Source organism: Accipiter gentilis, chromosome 10, assembly GCF_929443795.1.
Source record: "Accipiter gentilis chromosome 10, bAccGen1.1, whole genome shotgun sequence".
NCBI classification, from domain to species: domain Eukaryota; kingdom Metazoa; phylum Chordata; class Aves; order Accipitriformes; family Accipitridae; genus Astur; species Astur gentilis.
Genome location: NC_064889.1, coordinates 37,890,748 through 37,917,930, shown reverse-complemented (window position 1 = coordinate 37,917,930; position 27,183 = coordinate 37,890,748). Strand labels below are relative to the sequence as shown.

The 27,183-nt window shown below is 40.2% G+C and overlaps 1 protein-coding gene across 1 annotated transcript; it reads right to left on the bottom strand.

Moving 5' to 3' along the window:
* Positions 1–1,149: 1,149 nt before the first annotated feature.
* GNA13 (G protein subunit alpha 13) lies at positions 1,150–26,806 on the bottom strand. The gene is made up of 4 exons (XM_049812221.1): positions 26,449–26,806; positions 24,345–24,571; positions 6,706–6,756; positions 1,150–1,997 (listed from the first exon to the last, which is right to left on the bottom strand). The coding sequence occupies exons 1-4, from the start codon at positions 26,729–26,731 to the stop codon at positions 1,425–1,427; spliced, it is 1,134 nt and encodes a 377-aa protein (XP_049668178.1). The 5' UTR covers positions 26,732–26,806; the 3' UTR covers positions 1,150–1,424.
* Between the last annotated feature and the right edge of the window lie 377 nt (positions 26,807–27,183).

Genomic DNA, 27,183 nt, shown 5'->3' with positions numbered 1-27,183 from the left:
CTGAACTGACTATGTGACACTACAGTCTGGGGGAAAGTTGGTAGCGGCAGTACTTTTTAAAACACAAGCTTACAAGCTTACTCTCATTTTGTAGTATGCTGTGTGGTGTATGAGGATTTCTGGGCAAGAAATATTTTTTATTATTTTTTTAATCACATGGCAATGGTAACAACCGCCCCTTAAAAAAAAAAAATATGTAACTGCAATGGAACTTTTGGTAAAATACTCTCAGTCACAAGCAGCACTCTAGAGTATGCTGTGCAACATATTTGGCTCAAGTACACTTAGGATTGCTAGACCCGATTGGTAAGTCTCAGAAAGAACCTCATCAGCTGAAACACGTTCTGCTGTGACATGTTCTTTTTTCAGAAGACAACATTCATCTTCATGGTGTCAGCTACACAAGGCCTCTGCTGGAACACATATGCTCACATAAGGCCACTGAAAATACCGTAAGAGGACAGAACACAAGGAGGCACTTAGGTTTGCAAGTACTTCTATCCGTCACCAAATGCTTACTGATTAAGATGAGGCACACTGTAAGAAGTCACGAAGAAAGTAAAAATAAACCGGTGCTATATGAAAGCGCTTCAAGAACAGGTAAGGTACCTACATGTAACATCTGGTTAGTGAAGATAAGAAATACAAGTTTAGCTTGCTCCCCCTTCCCACATCAGAATTTCAAGAGGACCATATCATAGTGCTCTGTGCTTTGCCATGGCTCTAAGACATACATACAATGCAATAGAGTGAAACTGTGTACTGTGCCATTCACTAATTCCTCGTCATTAGACTTCTGCCTGTGTTAGTACTTCCTGCCAGATATGTCTGAAGCTCCCAATCTAAGTATTTTTAAAGCACCTCCTAGTCAAACCCCATGCAAAGATTTATACTTGAACAGGAAGTATGTTACACGCAGGAATCCTAGCTTCAAACAGATGATTCCAGCAAGTGATTTATGGGATTTCTAACCAACAATAGACCTGAGAAATCGTAAGTCAGCTATGGTATCACAGTCTTCATTATGAAGTTAGATATGAAAAGTTTCTTCCCCCCTTAAATTACTGCCACAGTCTAACAATTGCAACAATTTCACTGAAGTTTGGACTTTGAATTCTGAAGGTGGAATGAATGTTCTAGGATAATATACATGTTTGTAAAAGGTCAAATTTATCACTTTACAGGTAACTTAGACATAGGTCTGCTATAAAATTACAACTCGAGTCAACTTGAAGCTACACTGGAAGAGATTAAGCCTGATTTCTGCAGAAATTGGCAATAATGTGTTCAGCAGCAGCTTTTAGCCACATATCAAGAAGTCTGACAGGATCTGGATTTCTCTACTCCTGCTGTAAACTTCTAGTTAAAAAAAAACAACAAAACAACACACAAAAGTTACTCAAATAAAAATGTCTTTTTGCACATCACTGTAACATAAGCTGCTTGAGGTTGTCGTGAAGGATGGTATCCTTAACATCACGGAAAACTAGCCGGATGTTTTCTGTGTTAATAGCAGTGGTGAAGTGGTGGTAGAGGGGCTTCTGCTGCTGGTCCCGGCGTTTAGTACGAAAACAATCCACCAGGAATTTTTGGACATCTGTTAAGCAGTGGGGATTCCCTTCAAACTCTGGAAAATAGTCTTTGATGCTCACTTTTTGTACTTTTTCCTCAAGCAAGTCCGTCTTATTTAAGAAGAGAATGATTGAGACGTTGCTGAAAACCCGGTTGTTGACTATTGTTTCAAAAATGTTCAGGGATTCTGTAAGGCGATTTGTTTGCCGATCCTCCATAAGCACTTGGTCAAATTCACTTGAGGAAACAAGGAAGAGTATTGATGTGACACTGTCGAAACATTCGAACCACCGTTTCCGTTCTGACCTTTGGCCACCTACATCAACCATTTTGAAAGGAACATTTTTTATTTCAAAGTCGTACTCATGAATCCCTTTTGTGGGTCTTCGTGCCAGCAGTATATCTTGCTGTGAGGGAAGATAATCCTAAGAAAAAAAGAAAGAAAAAGAAAAGGAGAGTTTGCCGATTAGGATAGAAGTCACAGGCATGGTGATCAGAGCTGACTTGCAATCAAGATAAAAGCTTGCAGAGGAATAGCACAAGGTTTTCAATAAACATACACATGTATGTATATTTATACGCTAACACTGAAGCATTTTGGAAAGATCTAGAGTCCAAGGCAGGAAACACACGCAATATTAAATCAAAACATGTATCCCAGAGAACTGAAGCTTTCCATTTGCCACATAACAAGGATCCATAAACAACCTGAGAGGTGTACCATCAATTCCTCATGCCAGTCTCCCTCATTCTGGATTACTTTATGCTTCATTCACCCTCTTCCCACAAAGCTGGGAAACACGCTGGCTGCCAACACTGCAATGCAGCAAACGGGGTCTAAAACAGGTTTCTCAAATCAGTAACCACGGTAGTATCCCATTCTAACTACGTGCACTCAGTTCCTCCCATGTTCTCCTGCATACTGCACAACTGCTCCTAGAAAAAAGAGCTGCTCCACTAAGTAATTTTAAAGGCAATCAGGTCTGCCAGAAAAGCAAAAGCTAAGCAACTTGCTGCGTTTGTGCCACGGATGTTTTGCACCCAGCTGTATCGGTCCAAAAAGTCTCTTCTATTATCTGCGTGCCACACCTGTGCAGCCTTATTTTGTCCAAAAACTTTCTGTGCAATTACTAGAACAGGAGAAGAAACAGGCAGCTGAGGACAGCACTGCCTTCCCAGTAGTACAGCCTAGGAGGGCACCCAAGACAGCTACACCCTGAAGCTCTCCAGGCTGCCTTTTGCCCCAGAATTAAATAAGCAGGGTAAGGGCGTTTTTACTATTTTTTTTGACTGTTACATGAACAGTCATCATCAACGGATGCAAATGCTACCAGGAAGACGAATTCTTATTAGTCAGCTTTCAACAGCATGAAATTCAAAACTCATATTGGGGATTCCTTAATTCTTAGAATTACACTTTTGCACATGGTCCAAGTCTTTCTGCTATTTAAAAAGTGCATCTATAACAGACAGCTGGCTGACGCTGAAGTTTAAAGCTTTGTTGTTCACTTATTATGGAAACTCTTACATTCTTCCAGCATTTCTCACAACTTCAGAGAGAACGACTTAGGTTTCAGAACTGGAATTTTAGTCTCCTCTTAGTGAATTATGTACAATCTTCCTTTAACAGTGCCAGCTACCAGACTTGGAGCTTTTATAAAGATGTACAAGACTACGGTCCAGAAAGTCTGATTCAACTAGTAAGCTGGGGCGGAGGGGACACAAAACCACAACTACATAGCTATTCAAATACTTATATTCCAAGTTTAAGGCAGCTGCAGAAGTTTGATCCACAGCCTTTAAGAAAGCAATTTTAAAAATGATGAAGTGAGCGTAATGTTCCAAAAACTCAAGGACCACTTTGCTTTACTATGCAAGCTCAAAAGTGAAACTAGCTAGAGAGAGACTGTTTTGTTTGAAGTTCCTGGTTTCTTTATTCGAGCTGCCCATGACTAAGGCATCGATTTTTATCATGGCACGAATTACAAAGCAGCTCTCTGAAGCACAGGCTCCCCACCCTGCACTTTTTGCTGCAGTACTATTACACATCCAAAACCTGCACCACCTAAATCTGCAGGGGAGTTGAACTGCTAAAGCAGTTCTCTTACGTTCTCTCCAAACTGAGCAACAGGCACGTGCTGCCACCCCCTTGTCTGATTAAAAGAAGCAACTTTAAAGGGTAATAAGATTTTGCTACATTTATCTTGGGTGTCTTCTACCAAAAATTGTTACAAGGAGAGCAACTGGAGGAATAGAGCACCGACTGTATCAAATGTCAGTGGGCACATGCAAAGGGATTTTGAGCAAATCTGACTGTTAACAATTAGGCAAAAGAATGTTGCAGATTTAACACTTATTCCATCTTTCAAACAGGAACGTATAAATTTCTGTTATTCAGGAAATTAGTCTCAAGTTCTCAGAACAAAATCAGAAAGTCTGCTAAAGTAAGTAAATAAATAAAATCAATTAATATAATAGGCAAAGCCATATATACCTTCAATATTGAAACAAGAGCACAAAGCAAACTCTTTTGGGAGTTCGCATTTAATGTTTATTCAGTAAAGCTTTCAAGAACAAGGAGCTCATCCGTAGAATTCCTGACAAATTCCCTCTCGAGTATTACTTATTTAAAATTCTTCTCACACTTGCAACCACAATTAAAATCCTTTCAAGTGCTTTCAAGTTCTACATGCACAGAAGACCTACCATGTTTTATACCAGATAATGGCTACCCTGATGCAACAGTCTGCAAATGAGCGCACTGGAAGTCAAGTGCTTGGTATACAGCCGTCATTTGGCTACAGGAAACTAAATACAATTCCTAAGAAATCTCCTGGTATTTTAGTTATCTTTTTGAAGGATGATTGTGTATTCTCCCTCATGCCCAGATCCTTGGAATACTAGCAGCTTGCCACTGTAGCAATTATGAGCTAACCCCTTTCTCACTGTTGATCCCATTCTCCATATCTGAAGACCACAGCATTAGGTGAATATTTTCCTTGGATAGTGCCGAGTATTATTTTCAAAGCCCTTTCAATGTTTCGCCATTGTCAATCAGTACTTTTCCTGCAAGCATCCCCAAGTACACTCTCCTTTTCTACACTTCGCCCAATCTTCCATGTTGGCCGTTTTCTTTTTCACCTTCTTCCTTTTTTTTTTTTTTTTTTTTTTTTGCGGGGGGGGGGGGGGGGGCGGGGGGGAAGCAGGCATGGAGCAGGGGGAAGGTTTGTTGTTTTTTTGGTTTATTTTCTGTGCAGCTCTTCCCAAGGATACATATTGACTCCGAAGACGTGCTTTCTTCCCGAATTATGTCCTTCCTCAAATTCACTACAGTCTGTTTTCTTTTAAAGGACTTCTGGTTACCAGGTAGCAACTTTGGCTATCACGTCACTGTTTGCCTAGTTAAAATTAGAATCTAAGGCATGAATAAGATCCAATCACAACATGGAAAGCAATGTCTCTCTGAGATATTTTGAATACATATAGTCTGCACTGGCAGTTGAAATAACAACAAACAGTTGCAAGGAATCCAGCTGATCCCACGTATATATGCCAGCCACCTACTCTTATTTGCCGATCTGATTAAATCTGAATGTTAAGTTCTTTTCCCTATGCACTATTATCATCAGCCTCCTTTTAGCAGGAGGCACATGAATGGCAGGTCTATTTGTTTATAAGCAATTTAGTTGCAGGCCAGCCCAGTTGTGTCAGATAACAGGTAAGAACAGTAAAATACTCCTATTAATACAGTTTGGGGAAACAATCATTAGACAAATCTTGCATGTAGATAAGAATAAACCAGAAGACCCTATCAAATCTTTCACTGAGTAACAAAACTTAGCTAGCACTTTTTCCACAAAGATCTAACATTTTCTGTGACAGCAGATCTTTAAGCATCCCTCTCTATCTCAACACCATTTGGTCTAACTTTAAACTGGAAAAGCTGTAATTCAGAGCTCAGCATTCCTACAGCAACATCAGACCTACAATATGTGTGTGTATGTATATAAAAATGTAAAAAAAAATTAGTGACTTCAAGTTTCACGCTTTAATCAAAGAATGGACCAAGGTTTCTAAATAAATAACTTTGAAAAGCAGCTGCAAATATCTTTACCCAAATGACTGAAAATGTGTGGGGGAAAAAACCCCACAAACACCTTCCAAACTAAAGCAGCATTGGATTCAAAGACCATGAGAAATCCACCATCAGCAGAAAGTTTGGCAGTTCATTAAAGTGAGTGCAGTTCTCATATTGCCTTACAATGCAAGACCAAATCAAAATTCAGAGAATGAGTGCTGGATTTCTCAAGCAAGATATCTGGGAAGCGTATGCATTCTGCAAGATGGTCACCAGCGCTCTACTTAGAAAAATGACAGTTCAAAGGAGAAAAATAGTGTGGCTTAAAATTAAATTTTTATCTGTTAAAGAGAAAAAGAAAAATTAAATTAAGCATGATGTAACAGGATTCAATTGAAGTGGTTTGGATTCCTTCATCATTTGTTAGCCACCAGCTGGAAATGACCATAGAGAAACTGCCTCCCCATGGAGTTGAAGCTAGCATCCCATTTTAAAGGCAGTTTTTCCACATGCCATTTCTGCAATACACGACTAATGAGCATCGGCATACAACTTCATTATTCAAGCAGTAACCAACATTTCTATCAAAAAGTATTCTACAGAAATTTCAGCTTTTTTCCCAGAGAAAACAGATTTTATTCTGTACCAAGTTCATTTATTTTGAAGTAGATACTACAGAAAAGTACCACTGATCTGCGCGCTGATTTAACTTAAGTCTTCCTAACTGAATATGTAAAACCAAAAGCAGTTATTTTTGGATATCAATTAGTGATGAAGTGCTACTTTAACAGTCTTCTGACTGGACAAGCATTTGTAACTTGTTTTTTTGCTCAATTTCTACAGGATTTCTATTTCCAGAAAGTCTCTTGGCCCTTGCATTGCCCTGTGTTTTTGACATGTCAGTGATGAACTGCTGAGATAGTGGGATAGTCAAAGTTAACTAAAGTTATTGGAGTAGACACTAATTACATTTCATCTGTTTAAAACCCAGAGATCACAAAGACTACTTAAAACTCAACAACAACAAATTAAAAAAAAAAGTAAAAAGAACTTACTTGTTCTCCAAGTTTATCCAAGTTGTCCAAGAAATACTTTACAGATTCCCCCTAAAAAAAAAAAAAAAGCAGTTATTTAAATAAGTGGCACGCTTGATCCCAATAGTTTACATTCTTAAGTCCACTTAATTTACCGAAATATAGATTTAAGTGTTTTAAGCATTAATCACTATCATTTCTTTAAGCAGCTATCCTACGAACAAAACTGATGTTTTATTTTAGGCCAGTTAATATTTAAGCATAAAAGCATAGGTAGGAACATTTATAATAGTTAAATTCTTTCCAAGTTTAGAACTGCTAAATAAACCCTACAGTGTTATCCACAGGGAGTATCAACGAAGCAACCACAGCTTCATTATGAAAAGATACATTCAATTCTTCTAACGTTTTGAAGAGTCTGCACATACAGGCATTCAGGTACAGGGAGTAATCACTGGAGATGAGTTAATTTATAACTGCATTGCCATACAATCCCATTCATACAGGTACTTTCCCTGAGCACAGCAAATGACTAGCAGAATGGAGGATGAGAAACCACAACAGATGAAGCATTTTACTGAAGTTTCCTATCAGAGACCAAGTTGGACAAGAACTCACTCTGGGAGTAACAAGAGCTATCTCCGTGCTGCCATACTCCATGATATCACATCTACTATACAGGTTATCTCCCAGATTCAAGCCATCACTGTCCTTGCAAATAGCAACTGCAGTTTTTAATCCCTCCAGTAATGCAGAACTAAAGATTTTATTGTAAACTTGAAATACAGTCAACTCTCCAGAACTCCGTTAGGGTGCTGGGATTAAGGAAGAACTCTTAAAAGGATGCTGCGGAACCTGAGTTCACATGCACAGGTAATGTACTGATTGAATTTATTGCAAAGGAGAGTAGTACGTTTTCTAGTATTCTCAGCATCATCACAGAAGCAGAAACATGCTTTCTTTTGAAAGCTCTTCATTATCAAGCTGTAACTTATTTATTTTATAGTAAATACAGAAAAGAAACCATCTGTGTTTTCTGTGGATGGAAGAGCAAGAATTGTGACTGTATTTTCTTGATGAGAAATTCAAGAAGCATCCAAGGCTGAGCATCTGCCTTATATCTAAGGCAGACAAGTGGATTAGGACAGGAGTTACACCCTGATAATAACCCCCCCCTCACTTGAATTTGAACTCTGCAAAGTTATCTAGGAAGAATATCAAACCTCAATACTAAACTGTGTCATCTAAGCAGCAGTAAAGTAGGGTAGGGTAAATAACAGTCCCAAAAGGGTTCCAACAGACACATAAACCAGGTACCTTTTCAAGTTTTCCAGGTACTAAAAAAAAGTTATGTAATACAAGTAGATACCGTACCTTTAAGTGTGCAATTTGAACATCAACTTTTAATTAGGCAAGAGTGGGACTCTGGTTGAAACATGCCTTGTGCTCGACACACCTGCAAAGAAAGGGTCCAGCACAGTTCTACTACCTTATTTTACCTTCCATTTGCCTTAACATTACCAATTTTCTCTAGGGTGACAAACTGCAACAGTAACACTAACCATTTTAAAGCCTGGCAGCACAGAGCAGCAACTGCTTGCAATGACATCAGTATTTTACACCTACATCTTTTTCAGCACTTCAGAAATCCATTCTTGCCTCAATCCTGTAAGAAAAGTGTATGGGGAAGAGCATTCCTATTTCACAGAAAATAAAATTACAAAACCTGGATACACAGATCCATCAAGCTTCACAAGCAGGAGTAACAGGATCAGAATTCAGGCCTTCCAAGTACTAAGACCACTGTCTGTAGCTGAATATTAAGACAAAATAAAGTTTAAGGTCAGACTTAGTTTCCTTTTCAGGTCCTAGTAGGAGCTGGCAACCCTCTGTCCCCCATAGGACTATGTAAATTTCAGCCAGATTTCAGACTCATTAAGTAGAGGTATTTATTCTAGAATACCTGGGCCTCAGAGGCTGTTAAGTATGCGTGTGTGTGTGTGTGTGTGTGTATGTGTGTGTGCGCATGCATACATGTATTTTAATCTTAGACAGCTCTTTTTTATACTACTTATGGCAATGCCTACTCCCTAAAGAAGCATTAACTCTGCAATACTGGAATGCATGAGTTACTACCTCTTCTTTAAGTCCCAGGGCTTATTGCTACTGCAATGGATTGAGCAGTTGGAGCAGACAAGTAAGCCACAGCCTGTAAAGGTCACAAAACACCCCCAGAAGCAGCTTCCCAAAAGAGGGGATTTCCTGAAAACATGAATACAAAATATATTGGTCTGCAGCAATAGCAACGCTCTAGAGCCACATATCCAACAGTAAAATAACTGCCAGAAAGCACACCAAGAAGACTGCTTAGCTTTCTGGGCTGCCGCGTATCAAAGTCAATGGCAGACAAATATCAAGATGGCTATTCTAAAACTCAAGAGATTGAACTATAAAAACAATCAGTTGCACGCATAATACAGTTAATAAAGCAGTGACATACCAGTTTCCCTCCTCCACATCTTTGGCTCAGTCGCTGGGTTCTTCCCTTATGAAAATCTATTTAGGCAACTAATACGACACCCCAAGCAAGTGCCATCAACATGACTCAACTCTGTGTTTAAGGATAGAAGTGGCTTAGTCATTGGCTTTTATCAATTTGCATGGCATCGAGAACTTACACCACCTTCAAATTCGTCATTTGTTCTTCCATCATGTTCCAGACAGCCCTCCACATCATACAGCTACAAGCCAGTGCCTCGACTAGCGGTAGTTTTCGATCTGACCTGGACATCTTCATTTTAGCAGGCTAAGCTCTGCGAACTACAGATACTCTTGAACAGCAAACTACCATGACTAACAGATTGTTATCAGAATGCACTACCGTAGAACTGAAGAGTTTTGACCCATTTTAAACAAGTGTCAAAAAGGCAGCAATTGTTAAAATTGAGTAAGAAAACAATCTATTCACAACCTTGTACAACAGCTCCAAAGACAGCTTCTGTGTTGGGCTACTTTTTCCTGATATTAGATACACAACTAGATCTCACTCTGTAAATCTATGACAGTGGCTATATTTAAATGGCTGTGTTCAACAGACAGTTGTTGCATTCTAAAATTTCCCTTTAGACAAACTGTAAACTCTCTGGTTTACCCGAGATGACTAGAAAAAAAAATCTGGGTTTCCCCACTCTGCCCCAGTAACTCCAGTGTGGCTCACCATGTCCAGGCCCTGCCACGTGGCTGTTACAGCAGTTAATCTGCTTGCCATCATGCCACAAAGGACCCATGTCAAGGACAAAATCAATAGCAGACTGAGAAACTGCAGGATCTGCCCCTACTAAAAAACTCTATCATTCTCCATTACACTCCCCTTTGTCTTCACACCCACGTTCTGTAAGCCCATACAATGGAAAATTAAATTAAAGGTCTAGTTAAAAAAAATATAATGATGTGAAGGTCTTAAATTAGTCACAGGTGAACTCTTGCATCTTTTTAAATGCAGGTAAACCCTTTAAAGTAATTTTTACGGTTGAGCTGTTCTGAACTGCAAACTTCTGAAGTGTGGTTGAAGGTCACCAATGATCTGTTACCCTGCAGGAACCATACCATTGAGCCTTACTGATCCACTGCTCACTTCCTTCTGCTTAACTTAAACCACAGGCCCAAAGATGCCAGTAGAAGTGACAAAGTCAAACGCAGGCTTGAGCGCATTTCTCATACGCGTGTTGACATACTGCAATAAAGAAAACTTCTTGAACGCACATTAGTACAACAGAATGAATGGCCTACACATTAGCTTCAAAGATCTTCCAGTGTTAGGTGACTGCACTTTTGCTCTTTTAACACAGTATTAAAATAAATCATATCAGAATATCAGATTTAAACAATCACTTTGATTCCATGTAGAAGATGCCCTTTTATTCAGATGGCATATACACATCTCAGCTGCAGCCCTTCAGCCTCCTCCTGATTCAGAAATGCATGTACACCACAGGAAGTTGACTGTTAAATAACTTTATTCATAACTGTCAAGTACTCCATTTTCAGAAAGGTTTGATTCAAAACAGCTTGTGTGCCTCCTGGAGTCTTGTGATCCTTACTGAAAAAAGCCAAACCAAGTCACTTCATCATGAACATATGAGTGATTTACAAGAAAACACAATTAAATCATATTCTTATCAAGGTACTTGATGTTACAACAACAGCTTCCCTTACAACACTGCATTTATTTTAACTAGTCTTGCTCATGCCTGGACAATGAAATATCTCAAGTTTTATGTAATGCACTCTTTCTGCAAAGACAGGATTACAGCACATATTGGTCATTTACCTGTAAGACAACAGTGTATTGTAGCTGCTCACGTGGCCTTCTGAAGTAAACCATATCAGTTATCTTTTATAAACAAAACATGGCACAAACATTACTGTCTAAAATGTTGCTAGTTAGTGCCTAAAGCAAAGTAACCACAAAAATATTTTTGGGGAGGAAAGGGAAAAAAAAAAAAAAAGACTACATGAAATACACAACAGATGAACACATCTTTTAAACCCAGGAAGTGGCATCAATTTATTTGGTTTCCATGAAAACAATGTCAGCAATCTAAATATGATTTGTTGAAACCTTAGCATAGCCAAATGGCTTTTTAGCTGTTCCAGGGGAACAGAGACACTACATTTTTTCCAATAGCAATCACTTAAAAAAATAAAAGAGAGAGAAAGCATCAAATAAAGATTTAGTCAACATAAGGTTTAAAGAAAGAAATTCATCAAACCATCTATATTTGGCTGCAAGTTCAGTGGAACATACTGAACTGACAAGACTTATTAAGTATCTGAAAGAATAAATCAGATGTTTAAAGAAAATATGAGATATAACTTAGTAACTCTAGGTTAGAATTATAGGAACTGCCAAACATTTTCCCTTCCTGACCTTACTTGAATTTCAGGGGGAAAAGAAACAAAGATTTCCTATTTTATTTAATAGAAAACCTACAAAACCACAAACAAACAAAAACAACAAAAAAGGTTTTTTTAAAAGCCTAGTTTAGAATAAGAACAGGTAACAAGAATGTTCTTGGGCTAGCATCTACATGCCTAAACAACGCAAAAAAACCCATCCATAACATGGGAAAAGCAGCTTGAAGGAAGAAAGATGATGGAGCCTTAATAACCAGAGCCTTAAAATTCTGCATCTTACAACACCCTAGTAAGCCTTATAGCATGCACTTCATTATGTATAGTTTTTTTTCCTGTTAGAGCCTTAGTCCAGATAAACCCATATCTGAGGATTCCGGCAAAGAATCCAGAGAAAATAATCTCTAACCTTTATTGACACCCCACCCCAAGCTGATTCAGAAGACTGACTGCAAATCAATACTGCTGCTACTCAAGTTTCACCAGACATCTTCTGAAATTTCAGTGGTAAGCACAGAGGTAATTAATGGAGAAATGTTTTAGTCAAATCAATGCAGATCTCCTAGTGGGAGAGGTATTAGAGAGCATTACAACCTCCTCCCTCTCCCACCCAAACGAGGGATGTCTGTGACATTACACAAAAGAGGAGATGATCCTGGTGATACATTTATGCCATGAATGCACCTAACCCTAATTATATTATTGAGCTCAAATCCACAATTGTCTTGATCATTAGACCAGAGAAGTTGAACCAAGTCTTTATGGAGAGATTGAATTGGTTTGGTTTCTTTTACTGGCCTCAGACTGGGAGGTAAATAAAATAATCTTGGTTCCTTCACAGCTTTCAATGTTCTACAAATTAGCTTCTCTTACCAGTCATTCCTCCCAGTGCTTTCTAATGAAGATTCCTCTTTCAAACATGCTCCAGTCAACAGAATAGGAAAAAACTTCTACACATTCATACCTGCACCTTGTTTATTCAAAAACTAAATTTAAAAAAAGACACCTTCCCTATTTTATAGCAGCAATTCAGCAACGTACTTGGTATCTCCTAAGGTGAGAGGAAACAATTTGTTTCCCAATTGCCACTCCTATGCTCTAATGCTTGATACAGTGCACTCTGTTTAAGCAGCAATTTTATTAGCAGTGTTTTGGGAGTCTACAATAAGCATGTACAGTAAATAATTTTTAATAAGGGTGCTAAAGGTATTTAGGGAGAAATGTCAAGGTAAGCAACAGTATATTTACTTACCACACTGCAAGTCTGGGTCAAAATATTTGAGAGTGTGCTAACACAAAACACATTTCCTGGAGAGAAGTATGTTTCCTTTCTCTCAAGTGTTAATTATGGCCAAAGTTATGTTAAAACCAGCATAAACTGGCACTCCCACCAAAACAGCAGTCCCAATTTATGCCCACATGAGCATTACTGCAGCCATGTGCAGACCAGCCAACTGCTCTGTGTTAAACTGATCCCTCCCTCCCCAAGAAGGAACAGCAAAGTGCTTTAAAATGGCACTGCTGCCAGTGGAAGCATTAATGGACCAACCTTAAAGGGGCTAAAGCACAGACACTGTACATCAAGATCAGACATTTCAGGATCTCCTACCCTCTTTCTCTCCAGCTCAACTATTTGAATAGTCATTTAAATCTGACCTGCCCATTTTCAAAGATAAAATTTAAGTACATTGGAATCAATTGCCACTTCTTTGTAAGACTGGGGAGTTTCAGACATAGGCTACGTTTGCTTATACAGGAGTACAAAATAATCCTGTTCTTCACCAGTACGCATCACAGATGCGTCACAGGTCATCCTACCTCTGAGAGCACTATCCTATTTCCTCTTTTCAGCACTTCCTGCATGCAGCTCGAGTTGTATTTGACTTTTCTCAAAGCAATCAGAACCTGCATCACAGGGTATAGAAGTGAAACCTGTCTTGCATTTGGTCACACAAACTGAGTATCTGTCCTAAAAAAAGGAAAGGTTGAAGTCCTGACTCACAGAAATAATCTTCTGTAAAACCTTTTGGTAGCAGAGCAGGATTTGTATTCAGAACAGCTGGATCACACCGGGTGGAGGGTGCTCAATAGCATGAAGCTACAAAGGCACCAAGAAAGGGAGGAGTCACACTAAGTTTATTTCATGACTGACATTTTTATCTTGCATAATGGCATTAACAAAGAACGGTGAAGAGGTTTAAGAAGGGTCTTAACCCAATAATATCCCTTTAATCTATTATCCCCTATTTACTACGTAATCCAATTAATCCACAATTGTCAAAATGTGGATAACAAATGGAGGAAGGCAGAGCAAGCCAACTTGAGCTCTTGCACTACACCTGGCAGCATCTGCAAGCTGCTGGGTACCAGGAGCATCTGCTACGGCTGCCATACCCAAACAGTTGTGCCGGAAAGAGGGGAGGTAAGCCAAGCCACACGCAAGTTGGTCTAGAACTAAATACGCCAAAGGAGGCTCCAGCCTCAGCCGTTTCTCCTTCTTGCACTGAATTCACTTTTGCACTACCCTTCAAAGTGCCTCATTCACTTACGCAATTCAGACTCAGATTTTCTCCTATCAGTAGACCATTTCCACTGGTTCAGATATAACATGCTATCCCAATAACCAAATGAAGACATGATTAAGCACTAAGAAGAACTTAATCTGCATACTAGTACACCACAGAGCAAACTGTTCTGGTTTTGAATTACTTTCCTAAGAGGGAAGAAATCCAACTTCATTTTTCTTTGCTAGGTATCCCTCCCCTCTCCTGATGAATGGATGCAATAGCCAGATTCTTAACAAAACTTGCTTAAAAATACAAAAACCCACTACAGCTTTTAGGCATGAAACAGCATTCCATTAAAGCCTACAGAACTACGATTTCTTCCGTGCAAGGCACTCTGTTATGATATTTCCAACTAATTCTGAAAGACCACTTGGAAACCAGGATGTGCCATATTCTATGAACAGCTGAGAATTTTAAGAAACTGCATAGCTTTGAGTAGTATGAAGTAATACTCCATTTGTACAACTCAAGAGCAAACCCCAAAAGTCTGCTGAGACTCTTCCCCACAATTAAAAACCCCAGGAATACACAGCATTTATCCTGGTGTGTCATTTCTCTTAGGATCATCAATGCTCCCAAACAGGAATTAAACTCAAGTCTACTGCAGCACCTTCTAAAGATCAGAGCCAGGTTAAGAAATGCAATAAATGGCATATGGGACACAACACAGGCAGAACCAGAGCATCTAATGAATATGCTTCTGTTTGCCAGAACCTGAACAGAAATTAATCCTTGAAATCAAATTAGGATATGCTGTCCACAAGATCAGGTGCACTTTCTTTCTTCAAAGATCTTTTTACTCTCTCCCTCAGTATTTACAGTTCAAAATCCTCTTCCAGAAAGTTTACTTAGGAAAGACACCAATACTTTGCAAAAGATTTTCAAATTTCATTGACAAAACAGATCTTCCAAGTCACGGAACACACGCAGACCTAGAAGTCATATGAAAACATGCACTGACCAAGACGAAAGAGCCACCTCCCAATTACTATTTACACTTTGGGAAGCATCTATATAAACTTCAGATGTTTTGCACACAAAACAGACTGGAACCAGACTGTAAACATTTGTTCTTCTTTCAGTGCACTGACCCACTGGCTCCATGACTTCATATGTTTGCAACTCAAACTGCATTTAATCTAACACTGGAGCAGTAGTGAGTCTGCAAATCTGCCATCCATCATTTAGAGCTTTACTTGCTTCCAAGTTGTACAAGGCCAGCAAAGGCTCCCAAAAACATCACAAATATTTGGCATGTAGAAACAAATCAGCACTAAAACTGGTCATATTAAACTTTTAAGATACTTGAAAAGCCCATTATTGCATAAACTGTAAACTAAATCACAACATTTCAAAAGCAGAACCCTAAACTACATACCAATGCATGCACTGAAATATCCCTAGGATTCAATTTTAAAGTACATTTGGTTTCTATTTCAGCCTCATGAGAAATCCAGATGACCAAAAGCTTTTTAGTTCCTTCCTCTGCCTCACCTAACAGAATCCATTTCAATTAAGTTCTCATACTGCTGTTTGCAAACAGTGACATACTAATATATCAGCTCTTGTTACAAGCTATCTGACAAGATTCAGTGGTAATTTACTAGATGTTCTGAAAGATTTACATGTATCATTAGATGAACATTAGTGTTTTTAAAAATTAGTAAAGGCTGTGTCTAAAGCACTCAAAGTAACTGTAAAGTACACAAGACTCCCTAAACAGCAGCAATATCCAAGAGGCTGCAAACATTTCACATCACTTCTAGAATTTCATACTAGAAATTAACTAAAAATGGAAAACCTATAAATTAATTACTAGAGCAACTATATAACTGTTTGCTAGTGAAAACAGTTAAAGGTCCCAATACCATCCACACGGCAAATTTTAGTAGCTCACCCTGCACTGAGGTTTTGTTGTTGGTGGGTTTTTTTGTTTGTTGGTTTTTTTGGTTGTTTTTTTTTTTTTTTTTTTTTTTTTTTTTTTTTTTTTTTTTTTTACACACTATTTTGTGTAGATATTTTGAATTACAGATGGTGTCAGCGGACTGTGTTTCCTTGCCTGGAAATTCTGCATCCTCTTTATCTGGTCACCAGCAGGTGATCAAATATCATCATGTGCCCAGTGACAAGCGCTTCCAGGCAGTCTGCCGAGACTCCCATCAGTTTGTTTAAATTGATTTCTCCGGCATCATTAAACAAAAGAAAAAGAGTGGGATTATGCATTCCTGTACCTCTCACCCATAAAAAGAATTTGGGGTCTTTTCAGTTCCTTGGTTAAGTCACTGAAGAGGAGCATGACATTCCACTTATTTTAACTGAGGAGACTATAAAGTACTGGGAAAACATTTAAGGCATGAATGACCATGATGGAGAAGTATGGTACAGTGAATTAAGTGCTGCAAAAAGGCAGCTCACTGCCTATTATAGTCCAAAAATTTTCTTCTCTGAATTAGTTGAGGTTGTCAGTTATTGTGATGATAAAGAATTTAGGGTGTTTTCTGTATTTAAAATTCCCCAACTTTTCCAGCTGTATTACCTGATGTTTCTTGTTAATACAGACATGCAAGTGGAAAAGATTTTGGAAATAATTTAGGATCTTCTTTAGCTGCTGACATAGTCTTAAACGTTTTCTTTACTTACCATTTAAATACAATCCATCAAACTACTTTGGTTGTAAAGTATCAGGGTTGTAGAATATAAGGGTTAGCCTCCAGGATTATTCAGAGATTTTTATTTGGATTAAATACATTTATTGTTTGAGGCTGCCAAGTTAACTAATATTGTGCTCTATGACCCATTTATTCACCTTTAAGTTACAAACAAAGGCTTCATATTCCAGAGCAATACAAGATACCACTTGGTATCAGCTAGACTCCATCAGCACTGTCAGTGATACAGCCTGCTGTTCTGCAAAAGGGCAGGCTCTGCACCTCCTGAATTTCTCAACTGACTTGTGGTAAATTTAGATACTTTAAAAAAAAAAGTGCCAGTACACACAATGCTGGTATGGAAATTATCTTGCTTTCTATGTGAAACACTAGTACAATTATTCTTTTGCTTTTCTTACGCAGTGAGGTCTGCTGCTCTTACATTTTCTTAAGCAACTTCCTCAGCTACCACAAGCTAAAGTTTCCTACCACTTTGCTAGTTCTGCATAAGAGGTACAGCATGAACTCAGAACATATAAATAGCATTTATGATTAACTGAAGCTTAGGTCAATAAAGACAGACAAAAGAGTCATCCAAATACAACCTGAGTGTAGTATGTGCTCACTGAGAGCAAACTTAACTAAACTGTAAGGCTGATGTCTTGCTACAGTAAACTCAAATTAGGGAACAGCAGCACAAATCAACACTGCCCCTGGCATCGCACCTTAATCCTAAAGGATCCCATATTTACATATGAAAAAGATCACTTCGTATTCTTTGCCTCAGGTGCAAAATTAATTTCACCTATATAGATGGAAGATCACAGCTGCATTCATACCACATGTTTTGCCAGCATGGAGATTTGCTGACAGCTATGAATACTGGGACTTTGTAGTGTAGATTGGGCTTATATTTAGTAAGGCATTCCTAAATGGACAGAGAATGGTGTAGCCACTGCTACATTTAAATTCTGTGAAGTAATGTAATGAGACAGTTCTACAGGTACTAACATGTAGTATCTTGCAGGTTAGTAGGCAGCAAGAAAATGGGCTCTGAATGAATGTTTGTACCAAAGTCTCACGTTACACTGTAAGCAGCAGAAGCAGCAAAAGCTCATCTAACACATTTGCGCCAATTTAAAAGAATCTGCTGAGAACAGGTTCACACATTGAAGATGTGTGAAAGGCTGAGAAAGTCTCTTCCTCTGAAGTCTTTAAAGGTTGTTGGCATGCACAGCATATTCAGAAGAGCACTTGTATTTTACCTTTTAATTGATGCTCAGTTACAGAAATCCAAATTTTTGCAACAAGTAGGTCACCTTTTAGTCTTCTGCAACAAAACGTTTAGGAAACTAAGGCACACAATTATCAACACGACATAGCTTGTTCAAGGATGAGTATGTATAGGAACACATTGCTCTGCTCCCACACTGCATTGTGAAAGTCTGCATTTTAAAAGCAGTGGTTCCCCATGAACAGATATCTGGATCAAGTTTGAATTAAGAATTCTATCCTCATACGTTGCTCTGAAACCACACCAAAAAGATACGCTTGTACAAGCTAAGTGTAGTGCACAAGACTGCAAAAAGTTGCTAGCATTCTTGGTTGGAAGAAACTCGTCATGCTTCTGCGCGGCCCGTGTGTGCTGGGATAACACATCCACATCAAGACAGCTCCCACTGAAAGAGCTCCCTCTCAATCCAGAGCCACATCTGTGCTTAAAAATAATAATAACAAAAAAAATATAAAAAAGAAACCCAGTAACATTCAGAAAAAAGTACGGCAAAGATGTTCTTTGGTAAAACCAGACCAGCCTGCACTACAACACCAATTGGCAGTACAAGACCACTCCTCTCCAAACACTTCATTATTTTACTGCTAACAAGAAAAGTCAGCAGGCAGGAAGGGAAGAACGGTGGAAAGGGAAGAAGTCAGTCCCACAGCCTTTCAAGACACAGTAACTCAGAGAGGCTGAAACAGAAATCCTAATCCCAATTTAGAAAATGATACAAAATAGCACTTTGTGTTAAATTAGGATAAAGGTTCACTTGATGATCATTCAGCTCAATTAAAATATTACAGTCAACCCCCATTATGAAAGCACTAGTACACACGTTGAAGGGTTTCTGGCCACAAACCAAGAATAAGGAAACTCAAGCCTCTTAATTGTTTGACTCTAGTGTTAATCCCTATACGGAGCCTTATCAATACAAACTCAAAGCCAGCATTATCTTGTCATTGGGGCAGGAAAAACAGCAAATCTTCAAGAACTCTTGAGTCTTTTCTGAGGATTTGAATGACTCATTGTTAAGTATTGTTAAGTATAAATCTGTAGAGCACTTTTCTTTCCATAGTTATAGCAAGAATCTTTGATAAATCCTTTTCACATAAAGACCAAAAGATGGCAAGTAGCTCTGACTTTTCCAAGGGCTTTAAGGAGTCATGCTCACTGTACACATGCCATCCTGTGATTTGATGTTTGGCAGACTTATTGATTAGGGAAAGAGGAGAAAATAGTTTATGTTTCAATGCATACAAAGCAGCAGCTTTTTGTTTTTCCCCACAAAAACTTAAGCAACATTCAGTGTAATTACAATACTGTATTTAAATAAAGTAACTCTGAATTATATAAGTGCCCAAATAGTCAGTGATCATGTTTACAGAAACGCCAGGTGATTGGGTCTCATATCTGTAATGAAGAAGATTCGTCTATCAGTCTGAGAAATTTCTATTGACAGTTTATGCACTCAAGCATGTTCTAGTAGAAGCACCACCTACACACTTCAAGCAGAAACAGAGCACGACAACCGAACACCCAATCCCAGAACCAAGAGGAGATCTGGGAAAGGGAGGGGAGAAAGACATCTCTGCCCCCCAACTTAAGGGTGTCGGGAGGTTGCAGAGGATGAATACTGGGAGGAATATCAACACATTACAAAGAGCACAAGTTGTTGAAAGGCTTCTGAAGTTCAGTGTCACAAATATGGTATAGACGCTTTTAATGAAGGACAGGTAAGATATTCTTTTTCCAGGTTCTACGCTTGTGATTTCAGAGACATTGAAGTACTGACGTCACAACTGCCACACATAAGATGGACATCCACACTTGAGAAAGAGGAAGACCTCAACATCTGGCAACCTAGTCTGGCTTCAAACACAACCAACCTCCACAGGATCTATCTCTATAATCAAACACATTTCAAGGACATGTTGCCTATGCACCCGAAAGAGTGGTAAATTTTGCTAATACTTTGCAGTGGCCATTTGAGAACTCATTATTTCCAGCAGAGCTAATTTAACGTTCTCATGCGTACAAGAGCCCCACCAACATTCATAGATAGAACCCAGAAAAGCCCAACTAGAATAAAACAGTCTTCCAGTAAACTAAACAACACTCTCCAAAAATACTACTCTGCAACAGAAAATGCTACAGAGAAGCTACAGCAAAACTAGCACTAGAACTTGAAGCTGAACACGCCTTTTCCTGTCTTCTATAATCTGATCTAGCACTTGCAGACATGTCACAGAAGTAAACAGGATCCAGAGGTAAATGCATATCCTATCATCCTTACTGTATCATCTATGTCTGCAGTTCTATGCAGATGCAGACAGAATGAAGCGTCATCACTGCCCCTGCACATTGCAGGTTCCTGGCATAAAAAAAACCCCCAACAGTCAGTGTAATTTGCAAGTAGGGTGAAAAGCATCTATCTAAAGTTCAACAATTGCTGGTAGCAAACATCCAAACCCATCCAAAAGTTATCTTTAACACGAACAAACCTTTAACACATTCAAAGCTTATCATGCATCTGAGCACTCGGCTCTCATCCCACTTTTCCATTCTCAGAGAACTAGAAGACTCCTGGAGACTACTTCAAAATGCTTCTCTGTTAATGAGTCTCACAGCAAGTGCAAGAAATGCAAGTTCACAGCAAACGCACTGAAGTGAGAGGCAGCATACAATGGTACTCTTGCTCAGAAGTACTTTCCTTGGTGTTACTAGATACACAGCACCAGCACTAGACACTCCTCAGCTGCCAGTGCCTCAAAGCAAATCTCAAAGAGAACGGCAAACCTTTACAACCACATAATTGAGTAGCTCACGAGTATAAATATAAAGGCTAGGAAATGTCTAGTTAAATTGGTTAGCGTGTTGTAGAATTAAGATAATGGGTATGTTTATCCAAGTAAGTTCAGAAGATTTTTACTGGAAATCAACTGGCAATGAGAAATCTGAAATGCTAATTAGATGTCAGAAAGCATTAGGCTGATTCAGACTAACTCTGTAACTAATCCATGTTAACCATCTCACTAGAGGCCGTAGGAGAAATGGTAGATGAAGGAGAGAAAGCTTCAGGATGACCAGAATCTTAAGTGTAAGTTACAGGAACTGACTTAGCTAGAGCCAAAACAGTCTTTAGTTAACCATGTTTGTGGAACTATCACCTGAACTATTTCAGTTTGTAATAAAATTTGAGGGATTATAATATTAACCACCTGTGAAGTATTGAAGTGGCATATATTGTACTAAGCTGTAATTAGCTCTTTCCAGTTTTAAAGCACTACACAAGCATGAACTAATGAATTTTCATAAATACTGTTGTTAGTGGCCAGAAGGCCCCTATTTTTATACCAAGGAAAATAAATCATATTGACTACCCTCATGATGACTTAACAAAATGAGGAAGAACACTCCAGTGAACTAGGCATGGAAATGCTGATTTCTAATTCCATTAAAATACAACCAAGTTCCGGTTTTTCCCTTCTCACACTGCTATAGAAAGACCACCTTGTTTCTTTAGGCTCCTAGCATCACCTCTGGCATTGTAAGTGAAAGATGATGGAGAAAAACAAAAAAAAAAAGCAAGAACAGCTCAATGATCTCTCACAAATGTACATACATCTTCAAGTTTTAACCATATACATGCAGAAACTTTCATCTTCAACCCCCTTTCTCTGTACCTCCTATCTGTCCAAGCTACAAATGGCTTCTAAACTACACACTCTTGCTTCCTTTCCTGCAGAATTTCTATCTTAATTTTGACAGTTTTCACTCCTTATCCATCACTGCTCTGTTCTTCATTTGCTCACTTCTACCTCTGCCCCAAAGTGTCCTATTCCCATGACAAACAATACTTTCCCAGCATTCCTGCCTGTGCTTTCTTAATATGAACCATGTTTTTCAGTGCGGTGTCAAACTCGGTCCCGTGAAAAAAGTTAAACTCACTCAACAGTCTGAAAAGGAGTATATACAGTCAAATAATACTCTTCTACCATGCTCAGTCCCAGCATTTTACACTTTTTTTTTTTTTTTATATGCTGCTTTTCCCTCTCTCCTATTCATCTAATGATTGCTGGTATCTCTCCTTTCATTACGTTTGTTGCCACAAGCAGCTGAACTGGAAGTAGAACAGTATTGTTTTCTTATTCCCCATTCTACAATGCTAACAATTTTCAGTCTTGAATCCTTACTTCAAGAGTCAGTACTTGACAGAACTGAACTGTCTGTTCAGTTGATCTCTTCCAACTTCCCCCTGCTCTATCTCCTGACTCGGGTATGCCTGTCACTCCCTCTTTAACCATTTGTGCCTTCCTTCCATTTTACAGCACATACCTAAACTCTCTGACCACTCTTCCACAAAGCCTGTCAGCAGGTACGGCAAAAATACATACTGCTTTCAGGAGTTTTCCACCATTCTGCCACTCACATGGAGCTCTGTCATGACTTCGCTGGAAGCCTATTGGGGTAAAACCAAGACTTCACGCTTGGCCAGCACTGATCACACTGCCTGTACCCAATACGACGACATCACTCAGCTTTTTTTTTTTCATGTTTATAACTTGGCATAAATATCTCAGGCTGAGATTTTGAAAGGATTTAGGAAATAAAGCAATGTAAGTATAAATAAAGCAGTTACCTTACTTTTAAAAATTAGCATGAGGACAGTACTCAACTATTAAGAGCACTTAAAAAAATATTCTCAAGTTCTGCCTAAAACACAAGCATGATCCATATGTATTTTTGCAGAGAACATTACACAGACTAAGGAATTTCCAAAAGAAAGCAATAGTTTTTTTTCTGTTGGATTCAGAAGAACACATTCTTCAAATCCTACTCAAAGCGAAACTCTGCACATGCTTCAGTTATGGAAAGAACCTACTTCTCAGAGACTCAAGATGACAGGATAGCAATAGCTCCCTTTGCTACTCAGCCTGAAGTCACTAAACACGCTTCATCAGAGAAAAAACAATTTTTTTTTTAACGGATTTTAAAACAAATCACTCCAGCACAGCAATTACGTCACTAGAAGTCACATCTGCACCAGAAGAGGATCTTGACTATAGCGGAGCAATTACCCTTTTATGATCACTTTGAAGGCAAAACGCAAGGAGCAACAGTCTCATTAGAAACTTAGTTACACAGCTCAGAACTAGGCTGGGCAGGTGACAGGCTACTCAAGCACCTGCCCATTCTGCAATCTCTAGAAGACATTCCGTGATCAGGGCAATACATATTTATAGAGTATTTACACAACCTATTTAAGTCAGAGTATTATGAATGGTTGTGTAATCATACTCAACAGGAGACACCATCAGCTATTGTTCAGATTCACACTAACACAAAGGTTATTTTTAAGACATAAAAACACAAAGCCACTTAGGTTTAAGAGACCTACAAGAACAGATTTAATCTATTTTAAGGTTCTCAGCCCCCACCCCCACAAAACCCTATGCCACTGGCATTTACTACAAAAGTCTATGAACCAATGAACAGCACATTTAATTTAAATCCTTGGTTTCCTTCTGCGACATTTGTGTGGAAACAGAATGAAGGGACTTCAGCTGTCACAGACAGTTAAAGCTCCAGCTCAAGAATCAAGACATGTTTCTTTTTCCTTTCCAACCCCACTATTGAATTGTATACTCCATCTCAAGCCCACTATTAAATTGTATACTCCATCTTCAGCTGAGAACTTCAATATAACAAAAATCTCATTACATGAGTATTAACACAGACATTCAAAATTAAACAGGAAGTATACAGAGGGAATGTTTGCTGGATTGCTCAAATTGGAATAGAGAAGGGAGTGGTTTTTAAATTCTTCTCATTAACCCATGCATATCTTTTCTTTAAAATCACATTACTATTAAATCTTCCTTTATTGCAAACCATTTTTTTGTTTGTTTTTTTAAGTCGATGCACTAGCTAACAAAGGGTGGAAATAATCATATGGTAAAAACACTACACAGCTACCAGCTTTGTTACAAAACATAAAAGCCCTCTATACCTCAGCTTTCTCACATATGAAATGAGGACAATTATGTCAGAAGCTCTTTATTAGTCTTGTTTTTTAAAAAAGGGAGGGAAAGAAGCTAAATGCATCTGTTTGCAATACCACAGTGTAACAGTCTACCATTCAAAAATGCTTAAGATCCACAAGGAGGCTGCTTGATCAGCATTTTACGGAAAAGCAACACAGGAACAAGAATCATACACGCTCAATTAAAAACACTGAAACACAAATCTTACCAGCTGGAATTCCCTGCGCCTGTCGTACGCGTGCTGGATACCACTATCCGCCCATAGAGCTCTTATGGCTGGAAGGTACTGCAAAAAAACTGCCGTCTCCACCATGCCTTGCACCACTGTGACTGACCGAGTATCAAAAGCCATCATCGTATCTCCATTACTCTGGTTAGCAGGATCTCCCCAAGGGATATGAAGTTTCTCTCTGGCATCGACGAGGACTCTCACACCTTTAACAACATGAAAGAGCACTGCAATTAGAGTTTCTCAGCATCTACTATTTCACTAGCCTACAAATCTGCAAAGATTCAAACAACGCACCTACTCTGTACAGTCAAAACTCAATAGGACTATCCACCCAGTAAGAAATCAGAGAGTTTCTGAAAAATTGACTCAAAGCACTACATTTTCAGGTAATATCAAAACGTGGATATTTGCTGTCAGAAAAACATGGCCATGATCAACAGTATAATATCCATAGTACAAGTTTAACTCTTGAAAAAGAGCTATTTTTAATTACTAAATCCCCAATCTGTGCTACCAAGCAAACTCTCTTACTTGGCACAAATACGAGACAAATGAAGTATGTTTAAAAGCTTATTTCAGAATACGTTAAACCATCTGACAGCTTAATTTAAGGTTCCCTAGTCTTTGTATTCTTATGAACTTGGTGTCTAGTTATATCAAATTGTAGAGAATTATCACTGCCTTTCACATTTGCAGAGATACAAAGACAACATTTACTAAAATCATAGCACTTTCTAAAAAATATGTTTTTACTGCTTAAGTGCAGAAGGAGTTGTATCACCTAGACCTCCCCCCACTTTTTTTGTTGTCGTTTTGGTAAATATTCTCTAGGAGAAACAGCATTTTAAACTTCTGTTATAAAGGACTTCAAAAAACGCCCACTGTGCTCATACTGATAAGGGAAATGCAGGGAAATTAATTCTAGCACTAAATTTACTCATGAAAAAATAAAAAGAATATTCCAGAAAGAATAAGCAACTGTAAAGCCATGGGGAGAGGTATAAGAAAATTAAGATGTAGTAACAAATGACTGTATAACAACATACTTGTTCAATGCCAAAGTATTTTTTCAAGCTTCATTCTCTTTCCATAGCTTTTCTCTGTCAAAAGAAACAACTGCAGGAAAGCTGCCTCCAAAAAAGATCTGCAGTTCCTACATGTATGCTTTCACAGAGCAGAAAGTACCTTACTTATGAGTAAGCTATAACCTGGTCAACGCACATGCTCGTGATTTCTACTGCTCTGCTATTTATAGTTTTTTCCAGGCTTGATCCGTAAACAGTTTTGTAAAACTATTCTCTTTGAGAACCACTGGACCTCAGCCTTCTTCAAGAGCGGGACCAAGGTCTGACACCGCTCCGCTGTTTTGAGAAACTTAGCTAAGACTTTGTCCAACTGTTACCCAGTCCAAACCGAAAATCTGACGAGCGATTTAGATAAGAGAGGAAATAAGTAAGGATGACAGCAGTGAAAATCAAGAGCCCGCTCCTAAACCGTGTGGGGAGGTTTTGGCAATGCATCTATGAAAAGTGGCTCTGGTTTCTGTTAATTGATGTCCAACACGACGGCAACGTTTCTTCCACCGAAGCGAAACGCAGAGCGCGCTTCCTCCTCGGGCACAGGACACGTCTCATCCTCACCCACTTTCAGGTGCATCTTCCCCCCCATCCACTGTCGCTCACGACTGCGATCGCGTTACCAGGAAATGGCAAAGCTCGGGACCTTACGGACTCAAACCGCCGCTCCCGGGGCGAGGGCTGAAGGCGCCCTCCGCAGCCCGGCGGGCCGCAGCCGGGCCAGCGCCCACCGCGGGGGACGCCCCGTCACGGCACGGGTGACATCCCACGGGCCCGGAGCGGCGGGCTGCTCCTCCTCGGCGGGAGGAAGGGTGAGGCGCCCGAAACGAAAGCGGGACGAGGCACCGACCCCGCGGCTCTCACCGGCCCGAGGGGAACCCACACACACCCCGACCTGAGGCGGCGGCGGCGGCCGCCGCCCCCCCCCCCCCGCCGCCCCGGGCGGGCCGGCCCGGTGTCTCGGGGGGACCGGCCGGTCGGCCCCGCCGCCGCCGCTCACTCACCCTTGATCACGTTGCTGTAGATGGTGGCGCGGAACTCCTCACGGGCCGCCCGGTCCCAGTCCTGCCCGTGGATGATCCGCATCTGCTTGAGGAAGGTGGACTTGCCGCTCTCGCCCGCGCCCAGCAGCAGGATCTTGACGAGGCGCTTCACGTACGTCTTCTCGCGGTTGAGGCACTTGTCGATCTCCTTGGACTTGCGCTGCTGCTCGGCCTCGCCGCTGGTGAGCAGGCAGCCGGGGAAGCAACCCGACAGCACGGAGCGCGACGGCAGGAAGTCCGCCATCTTAGCGAGCACTGCCAGCGAGGGGAGCGGCCGCCCGGCCCGGCCCGCACCAGCCCGCTCTCTGCCCGCGCATGCGCCCCCGGCGCCCCGCCCCACCCTGCTGTGTGACGCCCTCCCTCCCGCCTCACACGCCCGCTCACGTGACGGCGGGGCGCCGCTGCCCGCCGGCAGCCGCAGCCCGCGTCACGTGATGCTCCCATTTCCCCCCCCCCCCCCCCAATGCGGTCCGCCCTCGGAGGGGACGGGGGGTGTCACGTGATAGCGGCTGACGCCCGCCCTTGGCGGGAGCCCCGCCCACGAGCGGCGCCTCACAGGAAATGGCGGGAGGCGGCAGCCGCCCTTGGCTCCGTTACCGGCGGGGTCGCGTTCGCAGCCGTAACCGAAGCGAAGTGTGCGTTGTGTGAGGGGAAAGATGAGGCCCAGGCTCAGCAGGTCCTGGCGGCGGCACCTCT

Excerpts from the sequence above, each read along its gene's own strand:
- GNA13 (XM_049812221.1), bottom strand. The coding sequence starts at position 26,731 with ATGGCGGACTTCCTGCCGTCGCGCTCCGTGCTGTCGGGTTGCTTCCCC. Across the intron at positions 6,757-24,344 it reads GGCGCAGGGAATTCCAGCTG|GGGGAATCTGTAAAGTATTT; the intron begins GTAAGATTTGTG and ends TTTTTTTTTTAG. Across the intron at positions 1,998-6,705 it reads TGGATAAACTTGGAGAACAA|GATTATCTTCCCTCACAGCA; the intron begins GTAAGTTCTTTT and ends TTTTTTTCTTAG.